Raw genomic sequence first — 14,999 nt, 5'->3', positions numbered from 1 at the left:
TATTTTTGCCACCTCTTCTTAATATCTTCTGCTTCTGTTAGGCCCATGCCATTTCTGTCCTTTATTGAGCCCATCTTTGCATGAAATGTTCCCTTGATATCTCTAATTTTCTTGAAGAGATCTCTAGTCTTTCCCATTCTATTATTTTCCTCTATTTCTTTTCACTGATCACTGAGGAAGGCTTTCTTATCTCTCCTTTCTATTCTTTGGAACTCTGCATTCAAATGGGTATATCTTTCCTTTTCTCCTTTGCTTTTGGCTTCTCTTCTTTTCAAAGCTATTTGTAAGGCTTCCTCAGACAGCAATTTTGCTTTTTTGCATTTCTTTTTCTTGGGGGTGGTCTTGAGACCTGTCTCCTGTACAATGTCATGAACCTCTGTCCATAGTTCATCAGGTACTCTGTCTATCAGATCTAGTCCCTTAAATCTATTTCTCACTTCCACTGTATAGTCCTAAGGGATTTGATTTAGGTCATACCTGAATGGTCTAGTGGTTTTCCCTACTTTCTTCAATTTAAGTCTGAATTTGGCAATAAGGAATTCATGATCTGAACCACAGTCAGCCCCATAGTTGCTATCTTAATAATCTTGAACAGTTATCTAACCTGTCTAAGACTCAGTTTCTCTGTAAAACATGAAAAGAATATTAATTACCTCATGCCTTTATTTTAAGAATTAAGTGCAAGGGCTGACCTGATAGCTCAGTTGGTAAAGAATCTGCCTGCAATGCAGGAGACTCCAGTTCCATCCCGGGGTCTGGAAGATCCGCTGGAAAAGGATAGACTACCCACTCCAGTATTCTTGGGCTTCACTTGTGACTCAGTTGGTAAAGAATCCACCTGCAATGCAGGAGACCTGAGTTTGATCCCTGGGTTGGGAAGATCCCCTGGAGAAAGGAAAGGCTACCCACTTCAGTATTCTGGCCTAGAGAATTCCCTGGACTGTATAGTCCATGGGGTCGCAAAGAGTTGGACACAACCAAGCAGCTTTCACTTTCACTTCACTTAGACTACATAATGGTGCTTAACAAGAGGACTCATTATGTACTAGCACTTACAGTACTCAAGAGTAACTAATGCATTTTTTAAAAAATATTATTTTAACTTAAAAGAAGAAGTAACTGAAAGATTATAGAGAGTATCAGTGGTGATATGTGCAGAAAATTTGTTTATAAAAATCGCAAGGAGATTGTGCATTCTTTGCCCTGATTTATCTTTGCTTCTGAGTTTGAACATGTACACATATGCACATACCTGCTTTATTTCATGTTTCCTCCCAATAAAATGTACTCTTACACACTGCTCATTACACATCTTCCCCCCCGGGACAAAAACAAATCTCCTTAGCCTCCTACAACTCGTGTCATTTGTAGGCACCTTCATGGCCTCAGTCAGACTCACCCCTGGAGCAACTGAGCAGCTCCAAATCCCACATATTTTGGGCCTGGAAATGAACAATGGAGAGTCCTTTCATGGTAAAGCCAGATTGACACATAAAACTCATGATTTCATATTAAAAAAAAAAAAAAAAACAACTTTTGTTCTCAGTTCAGTTTAGTTCAGTCGCTCAGTCGTGTCCGACTCTGCAACCTCATGAATCGCAGCACACCAGGCCTCCCTGTCCATCACCAACTCCCAGAGTTCACTCAGACTCATGTCCATTGTTCTCAGACATCTTTATTAAATTTTCAATGATTAGAGGTGTGCATTTATTAGATATAATGCACTGAAGGGGAGGTCTGCTCCAGATGCCCACTTGATTGTCTTCGCTGTTGCAATATATTGACAGTTCGTTCACCCATGAGGTCAGTCAGCTTTTGCCTTCTCTCTCCAAGATTGCAGTGGTAGGTCACCACTGTTTCATACTTAAAATATTCCCTGTTGGCACTATTGAAATCTCCATTGGTAATGCCTGGGAGTGGCCCACAAAGAATGCCTAGGGAAATGGAAAGCAGTGAATTAAAATGACTATTGAGAGAAATCAAATGAGTCACTAAATGGCAACTATCTTTATTTTACCTTTATTATTAGATTTGAATCTTTGCTAACCTAGATAAGCTTTTACAAAGTTTTAATTTACATGGTCATGCCTAAATACAATTTGAGTATATTTGGGTAAGCATGAGAAGATTTATGAAGCTGTAGACTATGCTGAATATTTTGAAAATCTAAATGATGTAAATAGAAATATAAATTACTAATATTCACTAAAGTAGATATAGAAAGATAGTATAGACCAAGAAATTGTAAAAATAGAAAAAAAAATTCACAAAATAGTTATATCATAGTTTCATGTAGTATATACTTCTAAATGTAATTTTGAATGTTTCACAAGATACAAATGATAAAACTTACCAATTCATTTTATCAAGCCTAAGTTTGATTTCATAATAGTGTATGCCTGTAAAAGTGACCACAGAGTAGCCTACAAGAAATGTCAGACACAGTTTTAAATGTAAAAGTAGGACATAACACATGATAGGACATGGAAAAAGTTGTATTTTTCTAACACTATATAACTGGAGTAAATAACATCAACCAAATTTCTAAAACAAAATTAAAAATGAAAATTCTTAAGGAAGTCTTTGCTTCTGGTACTTTCAATAATTGACATTAATTATCTCTCCACCCATTTCCCAATTACCTCTGGAGAAAAACTAGAAATGATGTAAAAATATAAAATATGTATCAGGGTGCTAACAAATGAGGGACTATGGTCTCATAGAAGATAAAAATCCAGGAAAGAATCTAGCATTTGAGCTGCTTTTCCCTTGGGAAAATTAGTTGATTCAGGAGGGGGCATTTGATAGGCTTATTGAGTCAAAGGCTTTCCTGATATCAGGGCTTCCCTGAAAGCTCAGTTGGTAAAGAATCCACCTGCAATATGGGAGACCTCAGTTCCATTCCTGGGTCAGAAAGATCTGCTGGAGAAGGGATAGGCTACCCACTCCAGTATTCATGAGCTTCCCTTGTGGCTTAGCTGGTAAAGAACCCGCCTGCAATGTGGGAGACCTGGGCTTAATCCCTGGGTTGGGATGATCCCCTAGAGAAAGGAAAGACTACCCACTCCAGTATTCTGGCCTAGAGAATTTCCTGGACTGTATAGTCCATGGGGTCCCAAAGAGTCAGACACAACTGAGCGACTTTCACTTTCTCTTTGAGTCAAAGGACAAAAATTGCAGTTCAGGGCCTTCAAATTAGAAATTTTATTAATATCTCTTGATATGTACTGAGACTTTAAAAAACCAGGCTCTGTGACTCAAGATTATTGGAATTATTCTTCAGGCGCTGGTGGCCCAGAAAAATTACTTTTTGAAATTGAATTAAAGTCAGATTGCTAGGGTCCCCAGGTACCTGGCAGGAACAACAGCAACAATAAAATCCCTCTCTGGAAGAAAATTAGTCATCCAAAACCTTGAATTTATTTCTACAGAAAAGCTTGCAAATATCATTCCTGATACACAATTAAAGGTATCCAGGTACTTGAACAAGTAAAATAACAAGAACAAAACCTAGCACAATCACTGACAATAGAAAGTGACCCATTAGTACTCCAGATATTGGAATTTTTGTTATCAGATTTTATAAAACTATATCATTATTACTAATAAAGGATAAAATACACAAAATGGAAATTTTTGGTAAAAATTAAAAACAATTGAAGTGACAGGGCAAATTTTGAAAGAACCTAATAAAAGTTCTACAATTATAAAATGCAGTTAACTGAAATTCTGAATTTGGATAAGATTAGTGGCAGTTTAGATACAGTTGAAAATTTAATCATTGGAAATTAGAATAGAAGAAAACATCAAGAACACAGGGCAACAAAAGAAACCTGAATACAGACAGGAGAGTAACAGTCTTGTAGAATACAGGAATAAGGATAAGCACATGTTTAAGATAGAAAAATAAGGTATCCCACAATGAAGGGAGAGAGATAATAGTGCATAAACAACATGTGAAGAAATAATGATAGAGATTTTTCCAAAACTGTTGAAAGACATCGAACCACAAATTCAAAACACAATACAAACCCCAAAAAAACAAATACAAAGAAATCCCTACCTAGATGCATTATTAATATTGTAAAATATCAGAAGCAATTTTAAAAGCAGTCAGAAAACAGGATAACTTTCAAAGAATCATACTTAGAATAATGTTTAAAACCTTTATTGCCAGAAGACTTATAATACAGAAATGCTTAAAAATTATTCTTTAGGCTGAAGGAAAATAGTGTCACATAGAAGTGATAGAAATGCAATATGGAAGAAGTATAACAGAGTTAACATGTGGATAAATATAAATAAATACCACTTTTATAAAAGCAGCAACTATAATGTCTCATGAGATACAAAATGTATGTAAAAAATAGTAGGAAATGGCAGGAGGACATAAATGGAGTTAAGATTGCTATGGGTCCTTGCATTGTTTGGGATGTGGTAAAATCATTATTTATAATAGATTATATAATTATAATAGGTTATAATTAAGATAAATTCAATTATAATAAATCAAGGATCTATATTGCAGTCTCTAGGATAATAAATAAAATATACAAATAAATAAAATAACAAAATTTGCTTGAGGAGAAAAAATAGGGTAATAAAAATTATTAATTTAAAAATGTTAGGAAGAATAAAAGAAAAACTTAAACAAAAAATAAATAACAAGATGCTAGACTTAAACTTTACTATATAAGTAACTATATTAATTTGAAATATTCTAAGCATTTCAATTAAAGGCAAAGATTTTCAGAGTGAATGAAACAAAAAAATCTGAGTATATGATGTTTACAAGAGATAAATTTTATTTTATTTTTAATTATATTTTGGCCATGCTGGGCAGTTTGCAAGCTCTTACTTAGTTTCCTGACCAGGGATTGAACTCAGGCTCTCAGCAGTGAGAATAAACAGTCCTAATCACTGAACTTCCAGGGTATACCCTGATAAATTTTAAATGTAAGACAAAGAATGGATGAAAGTAAAAGATTTGAAACATATGTAATACAAAATCAGAAAAGAAAGGTCAATATTTCTATATTAATATTATAAAAAATAGATTTTAATGAAAGAAATATTATGAAAGGTAAAGAGGGACATTTCATTATGATAAAAGAGTCAATTCAGCAAGAAGGCAAAATAATAGAGATAGACAAATCTAGTCATATTCAGTAATCATAGTGGTTTGAATGGCAACTCCCTAAAAAGATATTTCATGTCCAAATCCATGGAACTTGTGAATGAGAATTTGTTTGGAAAAAGAGTCTTTGAAGATATAATTAAGTAAAGAATCTTGAAATGAGATCAACTTGGATTAACAGAGTGGATCTTCAATCTAAAGTGAGCTTGTAAGAGAAGAGAAGGGTAGACATACACAGAGGAAAGCATGTGCAATGGAGGCAAATAGTGGAGAAAGATATCTGTAAGTGAAGGAATGCCAAGGATTGCATCAACCACCACAGGTAGGAAAGAGGGATAGGACAATTTTTTTTTTTTTTTCCTCCCAGGAAAAGGAATCAATCTTGCTGACATGTTGATTTTAAACTTCTGGATTTTGAACTGTGAGACAAAATTTTCATTTTAACCTATTAAATTTGACTACACTAAAGGCTTTGACTGTGTGGATCACAACAAACTGGAAAATTCTTCAAGAAGTGGGAATACCAGACCACTTTACCTGTCTCTTGAGAAACCTGTATGCAGGTCAAGAAGCAACAGGTAGAACTGGACATGGAACAATGGGATGGTTCCAAATTAGGAAAGTAGTACATCAAGGCTATATACTGTCACACTGCTTATTTAACTTAAATGCAGAGTACATCATGTGAAATGCCAGGCTGGGTGAAACACAAGCTGGAATCAAGATTGCCAGAAGAAAATATCAATAACCTCAGATATGCAGATGAAACCACCCTTAGAGCAGAAAGTGAAGAGGAACTGAAAAGCCTTGAGATAAAGGTGAAGAGGAGAGTGGAAAAGCTGGCATAAAACTAAACATTCAAAAAACTAAGATCTGGAGCAGTTCCAAGATGACAGAGGAATAGGACAGGGAGACCACTTTCTCCCCAAAAATTCATCAAAAGATCATTTGAATGTTGAGCAAATTCCACAAAACAGCTTCTGAACGCTGGTGGAGGACACCAGGCACCCAGAAAGGCAACCCAACCTTTTCAAAAGGAGTGGTCTTAAGGCTACTATAAGAAAAAGACTGAAAGCCAGAAAGCCAGAGACAGAAGGCTTAACTCCAGAACTTTAGAACATCAGAAAACTCCTGACTCCAGAGGATGTTAATAGACAAAAGCTCACTCAAAAGTCTCCATACCTACACTGAAACCAAGCTCCACCCAAGAGCCAACAAGTTCCAGTGCAAGACACACCATGTTAATTCTTCAGCAAAACAGGAACACAACCCCAAGCATTAAGAGAAAGGCTGCCTAAAACCATCCCAAACACATAGACACCCCAAAACTCACCATTGGACATTTCATTGCACTCCAGAGAGAAGAGATCCACCTCCACCCACTAGAACACAGATGCAAGCTCCTCCAAACAGAAAGTGTTGACACACCACTGATCCAACCCCACCCACAGGGAGCAGATTCCACAATTAAGATTAACCATGAACTCCCAGACTGCAGAAAGGGTACCACAAACACAGCAATCTAAACAAAGTGAAAGGGCAGAGAAATATTCAGCAGGTTAAGGAACATGATAAAAATCCAACAAACCAAACCAAAGAACAGGAGATAGGAAGTCTACCTGAAAAGAATTCAGAATAGTGGTAGTAAAGATGATCCAAAATCTTGAAAACAAAATGGAGTTACAGATAAACAGACCAGAGACAAGCACTGAGAAGATGCAAGAAATGTTTAACAAGAACCTGGAAGAAATTATGAAGATTCAATCAATAATGAATACTGCAATAGCTGAGATTAAAAGCACTCTGGAGGGAGCCAAGTAGAAGAACTGAAGCAGAAGAGAGGATAAGTGATGTGGAAGATAAAATGGTGGAAATAAGTGAAGCAGAGAGGGAAAAAAAAAAGAAAAAAAAAAAGAATTAAAAGAAATGAGGACAACCTCAGAGACCTCTGGGACAATGTTAAGTGCCCCAACATTCAAATCATAGGTGTCCCAGAAGAAGAAAACAAAAAGAAAGGGCATGAGATAAATATATGAGGCTATTTCCCTCTCCCTAAAATGGAGAGGGAAATAGCCAACCAAACCCAAGAAACCCAGAGAGTCTCAAATAGATAAACCAAGGCAAAACACCCCAAGAAACATATTAATCAAACTAGCAAAAATTAAGCACAAAGAGCAAATATTAAAAGCAGAAATTGAAAAGCAACAAATAACACACAAGTGGATCCCCATAAGGATAACAGCTTATCTTTCAATAGAAACTGTTCAGGCCAGAAAGGAATGGAAAGACATACTTAAAGTGATGAAAGAGAAAAATTTACAACCAAGATTACTCTACCCAGCAAGGATCTCATTCAGATATGAAAGAGAAATCAGAAGCTTTACAGACAACTAAAAGTTGAGAGAATTCAGCACCACCAAACCAGCTCTTCAACAGATGCTAAAGGATCTTCTCTAGACAGGAAAGACTAAAGGTTTATAAAAACAAACCCAAAGCAACAAAGTAAATGGTAATGGGATCATACTTATCAATAATTACCTTAAATGTAAATGGGTTAAATGCTCCAACCAAAATGAAAAGACTGGCTGAATGCATACAAAAACAAGACCCCTATATATGCCATCTACAGGAGACCCACCTCAAACCTAGGTACATATACAGACTGAAAGTGTGGGGCTGGAAAAAGATATTTCATGCAAATGAGACCAAAAGAAAGCAGGGGTAGCAATACTCCTATCAGATAAAATAGACTTTGAAATAAAGATCATGTTAAGAGACAAAGAAAGACACTACGTGATGATCAAAGGATCAATTCAAGAAGAAGATGTAACAATTATAAAGATATATGCACCCAACATAGGAGCACCACAATATGTAATGCAAATTCTAACAAGTATGAAAGGGAAAATTACAGTAACATAATAATAGTGGGAGACTTTAGTATCCCACTCACACCTACGGATAGATCAACCAAACAGAAAATTAGCAAGGAAACATGAGCTTTTAAATGATACAATGGACCAGTTAGACCTAATTGATATCTACAAGGCTTTTCACCCCCTTAAAAAAAATGGATTTCACCTTTTTCTCAAGGGCACAAGGAACATTCTCCAGGATAGATCATATTCTGGGCCATAAATCTAGCCTTGGTAAATTTTTTTAAAAATTGAAATCATTTCAAGCATCTTTTCTGATCACAATATGGTAAGATTAGATGTCAACTACAGGGGGAAAAAAAGGCTATTAAAAACACAAACATATAGAGGCTAAACAACACGCTTCTGAATGACAAGCAGATCATGGAATAAGTCAAAAAGGAAATCAAAATATGCATAGAAACGAATGAAAATGAACACACAACAACCCAAAACCTATCGGATTCAGTAAAAACAGTGCCAAGAGGGAGGATCATAGCAATACATGCTTACCTCAAGAAACAAGAGAAACATCAAATAAACAACCTAACTTTACACATAAATCAACAAGAAAAAGAACGGAAGAAGTTCAAAGTTAGTAGAAGAAAAGAACTCATAAAAATCAGAGCAGAAATAAATGAAAAAGAAATGAAGATGACTATAATAAAAATCAACAAAACTGAAAGCTGGTTCTTTGAGAAGATAAATGAAATAGACAGTTCTATTTCCAGTTTTTTAAGGAATCTCCACACTGTTCTCCATAGTGGCTGTACTAGTTTGCATTCCCACCAACAGTGTAAGAGGGTTCCCTTTTCTCCACACCCTCTCCAGCACTTATTATTTGTAGACTTTTGGATCGCAGCCATTCTGACTGGTGTGAAATGGTACCTCATAGTGGTTTTGATTTGCATTTCTCTGATAATGAGTGATGTTGAGCATCTTTTCATGTGTTTGTTAGCCATCTGTATGTCTTCTTTGGAGAAATGTCTATTTAGATCTTTGGCCCATTTTTTGATTGGGTCATTTATTTTTCTGGAGTTGAGCTGTAGGAGTTGCTTGTATATTTTTGAGATTAGTTGTTTGTCAGTTGCTTCATTTGCTATTATTTTCTCCCATTCTGAAGGCTGTCTTTTCACCTTGCTAATAGTTTCCTTTGATGTGCAGAAGCTTTTAAGGTTAATTAGGTCCCATTTGTTTATTTTTGCTTTTATTTCCAATATTCTGGGAGGTGGGTCATAGAGGATCCTGCTGTGATGTATGTCAGAGAGTGTTTTGCCTATGTTCTCCTCTAGGAGTTTTATAGTTTCTGGTCTTACGTTTAGATCTTTAATCCATTTTGAGTTTATTTTTGTGTATGGTGTTAGAAAGTGGTCTAGTTTCATTCTTTTACACGTGGTTGACCAGATTTCCCAGCACCACTTGTTAAAGAGATTATCTTTAATCCATTGTATATTCTTGCCTCCTTTGTCAAAGATAAGGTGTCCATATGTGCATGGATTTATCTCTGGGCTTTCTCCAGCAATCCCACTGCTGGGCATGCACACTGAGGAAACCAGAAGGGAAAGAGACACGTGTACCCCAATGTTCATTGCAGCACTGTTTATAATAGCCAGGACATGGAAGCAACCTAGATGTCCATCAGCAGATGAATGGATAAGAAAGCTGTGGTACATATACACAATGGAGTATTACTCAGCCATTAAAAAGAATACAGTTGAATCAGTTCTAATGATGTGGATGAAACTGGAGCCTATTATACAGAGTGAAGTAAGCCAGAAGGAAAAACATAAATACAGTATACTAACGCATATATATGGAATTTAGAAAGATGGTAACAATAACCTGGTGTACGAGACAGCAAAAGAGACACTGATGTATAGAACAGTCTTATGGACTCTGTGGGAGAGGGAGAGGGTGGGAAGATTTCAATGTCTACATGACATCGAAACATGTTGAATATCATGTAAGAAACGAGTTGCCAGTCCAGGTTCGATGCGCGATACTGGATGCTTGGGGCTGGTGCACTGGGACGACCCAGAGGGATGGTGTGGGGAGGGAGGAGGGAGGAGGGTTCAGGATGGGGAACACATGTATGTCTGTGGCGGATTCATTTTGATATTTGGCAAAACTAATACAATTATGTAAAGTTTAAAAATAAAATAAAATTTTAAAAAAATAAAATAAAATAGACAAACCATTAGCCAGACTCAAGAAAAAAGGGGAGAAAAACCAAATCAATAAAATTAGAAATGAAAATGGAGAAATTACAACAGACAACACAGAAATACAAAAGACCATAAGAGACCTCAGCTGCTGCTGCTGCTGCTGATGCTAAATCACTTCAGTCGTGTCAAACTCTGTGCAACCCCATAGATGGTAGCCCACCAGGCTCCTCTATCCATGGGATTCTCTAGGCAATAATACTGGAATGGGTTGTCATTTCCTTCTCCCCATAAGAAACTACTATAAGCAATTATATGCCAATAAAATGGACAACTTGGAAGAAATGGACAAATTCTTAGAAAAGTATAACCTTTCAAAATTGAACCAGGAAGAAATAGAAAATCTCAACAAACCCACTGCAAGCACAGAAATCAAAACTGTAACCAAAAATCTTCCAACAAACAAAAGCCCAGGACAAGAGGGCTTCACAATTGAATACTACCAAAAATTCAATGAAGAGCTAACACTTATCCTAATCAAACTCTTCCAGAAAATTGCAGAGGAAGGTGAACTCCCAAACTCATTCTATGAGGCCACCATCACCCTAATACCAAAACCAAACAAAGTTGCTACCAAAAAAGAAAACTACAGGCCAATATCACTGGTGAACAAAAATGCAACAATTCTCAACAATTCTAGCAAACAGAATCCAACAATATATTAAAAAGATCATACATCATGACCAAGTGAGATTTTATGCATGGATGCAAGCATTCTTCGATATTCCCAAATCACTGTGATACACCATATTAACAAACTGAAAGATAAAAACCATATGATTATCTCAATAGATGCAGAGAAAGCCTATGACAAAATTCAACACCCATTGATGACCAAAAACTCTCCAGAAAGCAGGCATAGAAAAACATCAATTCAATTCAGTTCAGTCACTCAGTAATGTCTGACTCTTTGTGACCCAATGGACTGCACCACTCCACGTCTCTCTGTCTATGCCAAGCCTCTCTGTCCACGCCAGGCCTCTCTGTCCATCACCAACTTTTGGAGTTTATTCAAATTCTTTTCCATTGAGTCGGTGGTGCCATCCAACCATTTCATTCTCTTTCGTCCCCTTCTCCTCCCATCTTCAATCTTTCCCAGCATTGTGGTCTTTTCCAAGAAGTCAGTTCTTCACATCAAGGTATTGGAGTTATAGCTTCAGCATCAGTCCTTCCAATGAATATTCAGGACTGATTTCCTTTAGGATGGACTGGTTGGATCTTCTTGCTGTCTAAGGGACTCTCAAGAGTCTTCTCCAACACCACAGTTCAAAAGCATCAATTCTTTGGTGCTCAGCTTTCTTCACAGTCCAACTTTCACATCCACATGTGACCACCGGAAAAACCATAGCCTTGACTAGACGGACCTTTGTTGGCAAAGTAATGTCTCTGCTTCCTAATACGCTGTCTAGGTTGGTCATAACTTTTCTTCAAAGGAGTAAACATCTTTTAATTTCATGGCTGCAGTCACCATCTGCAGTGATTTTGGAGCCCCCCAAAATAAAGTATCTCACTGTTTCCACTGTTTCCCCATCTATTTGCCATGAAGTGATGGGACCAGATGCCATGACCTTAGTTTTCTGAATATTGAATTTTAAGCCAACTTTTTCACTCTCCTCTTTCACTTTCATCAAGAGGCTTTTTAGTTCTTCTCTTTCTTCCATAAGGGTGGTGTCATCTGCATATCTGAGGTTATTTATATTTCTCCCAGCAATCTTGATTCCAGCTTGTGCTTCCTGCAGCCCAGTGTTTCTCATGATGTACTCTGCACATAAGTTAAATAAGCAGGGTGACAATATACAGCCTTGATGTACTCCTTTCCCAATTTGGAACTAATCTGTTGCTCCATGTCTAGTTCTAACTGTCGCTTCCTGACCTGCATGCAGATTTCTCAAGAGGCAGGTCAGGTCCCACCTCTTTCAGAATTTTCCACAGTTTGTTGTGATCCACACAAAGGCTTTGGCATAGTCAATAAAGCAGAAATAGATGTTTTTCTGGAACTCTTTCTTTTTCATTGATCCAACGGATGTTGGCAATTTGAAGGAACATACCTCAACATAATAAAAGCCATGTGTGACAAACTCACAGCAAACATTATCCTCAATGGCAAAAAATTGAAAGCATTTCCTCTAAAATCAAGAACAAGACGTGGATGCCCACTCTTACCACTACTATTCAACATAGTTTTGGAATTCCTAGCCGCAGCAATCAAAGAATAAAAAGACATAAAAAGAATCCAAGTTGGAAAAGAAGAAGTAAAACTCTCACCATTTCACATGATCCCCTACTTAGAAAACCCTAAAGATACCAAGTAAAAACTACTAGAGATAATCAATGAATATAGTAACTTTGCAGGATATAGAATAATACACAGAAAAGTATAAAACAGTGATGAAAGAAATCATAGATGACACAGATAGATTTAGAAATATACTATGTTAAAGGATTGGAAGTATCAATATAGTGAAAAATGAGTACAACACAATCTATAGATTCAACACAATCCTTACCAAGCTAACAAGGATATTTTTCAAAGAACTAGAACAAATTATTTCACAATTTGTATGGAAACACAAAAACCTCGAATAGCCAAAGCAATCTAGAAAAAGAAGAATGGAACTGGAGGAATCAGCCTTTCTGACTTCAGATTATACTACAAAGCTACAGTCATTAAGACAGTATGGTACTGGCACAAAGCCAGAAATTTAGATCTATGGAACAAAATAGAAAGCCCAGAGATAAATCCATGCACCTAAGGGCACCTTGTCTTTGAAAAAGGAGGCAAAAATATACAATGGAGAAAAGACAAGCTCTTTAACAAGTGGTGCTGGGAAACGTGGTCAATCACCTGAGAAGAATGAAACTAGAACACTCTCTAACACCATACACAAAAAATAAACTCAAAATGGATTAAAGATCTAAATGTAAGACCAGAAACTATAAAATTCTTAGAGGAAAACATAGGCAGAACATTCCCTGATATAAATATCAGCAAGATCCTCTATGAGCCACCATTCAGAATAATGGAAATAAAAAACAAAATAAACAAATGGGGCATAATTAAACTAAAAAGCTTTTGAACAATGAAGGAAACTTTAAGAAAGGTGAAAAGACAGCCTTCAGAATGGGAGAAAATAATAGCAAATGAAACAACTGACAAAGAATTAATCTCCAAAATATACAAGCAGCTCAATACCAGAAAAATAAATGACCCTAAAAAAAAGTGGGCCAAGGAAATAAACAGACACTTCTCCAAAGAAGAGATACATATGGATAATAAACACATGAAAAGATACTCAGCATCACTCATTATTAGAGAAATGCAAATCAAAACCACAATGAGGTACCATCTCACACAATTCAGAATGGTTGCCATCAAAAAATCTATAAACAATAAATCCTGGAGATGCTGTGGAATAAGGGGACCCTCTTACACTGTTGGTGGAAATGCAAACTAATCCATCCACTATGAAGAACAATATGGAGATTCCTTAAAAAACTGGAAGTAGAACTGCCGTACAACCCAGCAATCCCACTGTTGGCGTAAACACTGAGGAAACCAGAATTGAAAGAGACACATGCACCCCAACATTCATTGCAGCACTGTTTGCAATAGCTAGGACATGGAAGCAACCTAGATGTTCATTGGCAGATGAATGAATAAGGAAGTTGTGGTACATAGACATAATGGAATATCACTCAGTTATTAAAAAAAAAAAATCCTCGCCTATGCCGTCTCTCCTTCGAATACCCTGGATCAGCCGGGGCTGGTCCCCGGCACATGCATTTGAGTCAGTTCTAATAAGGTGGATGAAACTGGAGCCTGTTATGCGGAGTGAAGTCAGAAAGAGAAACACCAATACAGTATATTAAAGCATATTAATGAAATTTAGAATAAGAGTAGCAATGAGCCTATATGCAAGGTAGCAAAAGAGACAAAGATGTAAAGAACAGACTTTTGGACTATGTGGGAGAAGGTAAGGGTGGTATGATTTGAGAGGATAGCATTGAAACGTGTATGTTACCATATGTAAAATAGATGACCAGTGCAAGTTCAATGCACGAAGCAGGGCACACAAAGCTGGTGCTCTAGGGCAACCCAGAGGGATGGGGTGGGGAAGACGTGGGAGGCAGGTTCAGAATGGGGGATACATGTGCACCCATGACTGATTCATGCTGATGTATGGCAAAAACTATCACAATATTTAAAGAAATTAACTTCCAATTAAAATTCATAAAAAAAAAAAAAAAAACGAAGATCATGGCATCTGGTCCCATTACATCATGGCAAATAGATGGGAAAACAATGGAAATAGTGACAGACTTTATTTTCTTGGGCTCCAAAATCACTCCAACAGTGACTGCAGCCATGAAATTAAAAGATGCATGCTCCTTGGAAGAAAAATCATGACAAACTTAGATAGAGTATTAAAAAGCAGTGACATTACTTTGCCGACAGCAGTCTGTAAAATCAAAGCTATGGTTTTTCATGTAGACATGTGTGGATGTGAGAGTTGGACCATAAAGAAGGCTGAGCACTGAAAAATTTATGCTTTTGAATTAGGGTGTTGGAGAAGACTCTTGAGAATCCCTTGGACTGTAAGGAGATCAAGGCAGGCCATCCTAAAGGAAATCAGTCTTGAATATTCATTGAAAGGACTGAAGCTGAAATTGAAGCTCCAATACTTTGGCCACCTGATGCAAATAACTGGCTCATTTGAAAAGACC

At 36.8% G+C, this 14,999-nt stretch overlaps 1 protein-coding gene across 1 annotated transcript in view; it reads right to left on the bottom strand.

Moving 5' to 3' along the window:
• The window catches only part of CR1L (complement component (3b/4b) receptor 1-like), a 68,150-nt gene that overhangs the window by 7,684 nt on the left and 45,467 nt on the right, over window positions 1–14,999 (bottom strand). The window contains 3 exon segments of the mRNA XM_010854268.1: window positions 1,400–1,497; window positions 1,645–1,787; window positions 1,789–1,934. Of these exon segments, the coding sequence (XP_010852570.1) occupies window positions 1,400–1,497; window positions 1,645–1,787; window positions 1,789–1,934 (387 nt within the window).

The sequence above is a fragment of the Bison bison genome, unplaced genomic scaffold (genome assembly GCF_000754665.1).
Source record: "Bison bison bison isolate TAMUID 2011002044 unplaced genomic scaffold, Bison_UMD1.0 scf7180017864338, whole genome shotgun sequence".
NCBI classification, from domain to species: Eukaryota; Metazoa; Chordata; class Mammalia; order Artiodactyla; family Bovidae; genus Bison; species Bison bison.
Note: the sequence above shows the minus strand (reverse complement) of the source record. Positions and strands in the feature narration are given on the sequence as shown.